The following is a 2,500-nucleotide window of genomic DNA, read 5'->3' as shown; positions in this document are numbered from 1 at the left end:
AAAACAGAGAGTGGCAGCCAAAGGCCTGTTACCAGTATGGGGAAGCCGGTGAGGAAGTCGTATATGAAAACGATGCCACTGATCAGGTAGGTGATCTGCAGCGAGGTCTTGACGGGCTCGGAGCCGTCGATGGACGAGCGCCGCTTGCCCTGTGCATCCTCCACCACGATGGTGGGCACGTTGAACTTGTTCTTGTCGGCGGCATTCTTGTGGGCCCCCTGCTGCAGCGAGAAGGTCTGGAAGAGCGCGATGCCGATGCAGACCACGCCCATCACCACGCTGCCGCCAATCAGCAGCAGGAAGCAGACGCCGAAGCCCAGGCCGATCTCCGTTACGATGAAGCGGCAGTCCTGCGTGTAGAAGCGCTCGGTGGTGTCGTGCCAGCCCACCGCGGGCAGCGTGGACAGGATGAAGGACACCATCCAGATGCCCATCACTGTATGCACCGCCTGCTTCTTAGTGTTGCTCAGCCTGATAGGAGAGAGAGAGACAGGGGAGAGAGAGGGGAGAGAGAGGGCAGAGGTGTGAGACAGGGTGTGTTGTACCGCTATGCCATTTCACATTTTATTACTAACTTTTATTGGCTGCTATGCCTTTTACATAACATGTAGTATTGCTGACCTTTGTTTTACTTTTTGATGACTTTTTTTACTACTTACTTAACTACTGTGAACACACTTCTATTAACATTCTGTCCTGCAGTGTCCTTGGGTATCTTGAAAGGCGCTACAAATAAAATGTATTATTATTATGATTATAATTATTAGACAGACAGACAGACAGACAGACAGACAGATTCCTATCCCCATATGGATTGCCTGTTTCTTTTCAGACAAACAGAAGAGATGTGCGAGAAAGGAAGACATTGATGAAGTCTAACAAGCCAAAACATTTGTGTTCACATTGCTACTGTCCTGAAAATAATAACGAATGTTATAGATATATAAGATCTTGAATCATAAGATTCAATATCTTTCAGGAGACATACGGTCAGCAGGGACTGACAGACAAAAAACAGACAAGGACACAGACAGACAAACAAGCAGGCAGCCAGAGAATTGGGGGAAAAAAACAATTTTACGTAATAGGGAAAGATATTCAGAGTTCATCAGCCGAAGCAGAGAAGAGGGAGAATGGATAAAGAAGAAAGGATGCAGTGGAAAGGTGGGAAAGGAGGGAAATGAGCCAGACAGCCAGACAGACAGACAGCGAACACCACACTGACAAACTCAGAGAAACAGCAAGAGAAAGGACGAGAAGGGACGAGAAGCAAACAGAGGTAACATTTCAATACATGGAAAAAATGGAAGGTTTTTGAGACAAAAAACAACTCTATTACCAGGGAAACAACCTGAATGGGTTTTGAGTCATTATCTGAAATTGTGTTCCCATTCAGATAATTTGTACTTTGTATGCATGAACAACTTTATACTGAGAACCATAATTGATTGTAACGCGCAAACCTGTGATATTTTTGTCATTAAATTAATTTCATGAACCAGTCCTTTCCGCCACCAAGACATCAATTACTTCAAGGAGGGTGTGGAGGGAAAAAACACACAAAAACTTAATCACCTCCCTCCTCTGCGGCCGAGATTATGGCAATTATTACAATTATATGTGTTCCAACCATTCAGAAAGTGAACATAAAAAGAAAAAGAAAAACGAAAAACAAGTAGGCCTCCTTGGGAAATTAAGTGCAGAACCTGGCACAGCTAATTGATGGAGTGAATGATTTGAACGAGTGCCGGCTAAAGGTTAAGGGTGTCGCGCATTGGCCCAGGCACCCTCTAGTCATCAACTGCACAATATTACGCTACTCCATCTCTCTCAACCTGCGTGCTCTTTGCCAATGGTGCCACGAACAGATCGATGGGCTGCTAGGTGCTAATACCATTAGCTCTTCGCCTTGGAAGAGGGCAGTCCTGAAAGGGAAAGAACGTCGTCTTCGAACGTAGTTTTGTTTCAGAGCTGCAGTTATCAGATTCATAAGGCTGTGTTGGTTGTAAGCAACTGGACATCTTTCAATATGCAAGCTCTGCACTAATGGTGCCACGGTCAAAGCGATGAGGCTCTGAGTCCTAATGCCATTAGCTCTCCTGTTAGCCTCTAGCCTGCGAACCACAAGACTACATCCGAATCCGCTGTTTAATCAAAAAATACCTTGCACGTGATTGGGGAAACATCACAAAAACAGCTGAAAAGCCTGTATTTTGGTGTGGGATCAGGGCGAATCCAAAGGACCTCCAGACCTGAAAGCATTCTATGAACTGTACAACTTTTTGCAGATTGAAACACTTTAGGCTCTTTTCTACTGCCCATTTTCTACCCGATACAGCTTGATACAGCACAACTTCGCCGTGCTACCCTTTCGATTAGTCAGGTATGGCACGACACAGCACAGCACAGCTCGAAAACCAGACCTTGTTTTTTTGGCTGGCTGAACCGAGCTAAGCGGGTCTTTCACTGCCTACTACCCAGAATTCCATGCGCCAGCTCG

The 2,500-nt window shown here is 45.7% G+C and overlaps 1 protein-coding gene across 1 annotated transcript in view; it reads right to left on the bottom strand.

Annotated features, from left to right (window-relative positions):
- The window catches only part of LOC134457058 (probable G-protein coupled receptor 153), a 70,051-nt gene that overhangs the window by 33,527 nt on the left and 34,024 nt on the right, over window positions 1-2,500 (bottom strand). The window contains exon 3 of the mRNA XM_063208822.1: window positions 33-471. Within this exon, the coding sequence (XP_063064892.1) occupies window positions 33-471 (439 nt within the window). The remainder of the gene's footprint in view (window positions 1-32; window positions 472-2,500) is intronic.

Source organism: Engraulis encrasicolus, chromosome 10 (genome assembly GCF_034702125.1).
Source record: "Engraulis encrasicolus isolate BLACKSEA-1 chromosome 10, IST_EnEncr_1.0, whole genome shotgun sequence".
Lineage (NCBI taxonomy): Eukaryota > Metazoa > Chordata > Actinopteri > Clupeiformes > Engraulidae > Engraulis > Engraulis encrasicolus.
This window is presented reverse-complemented; position numbering and strand designations above follow the sequence as displayed.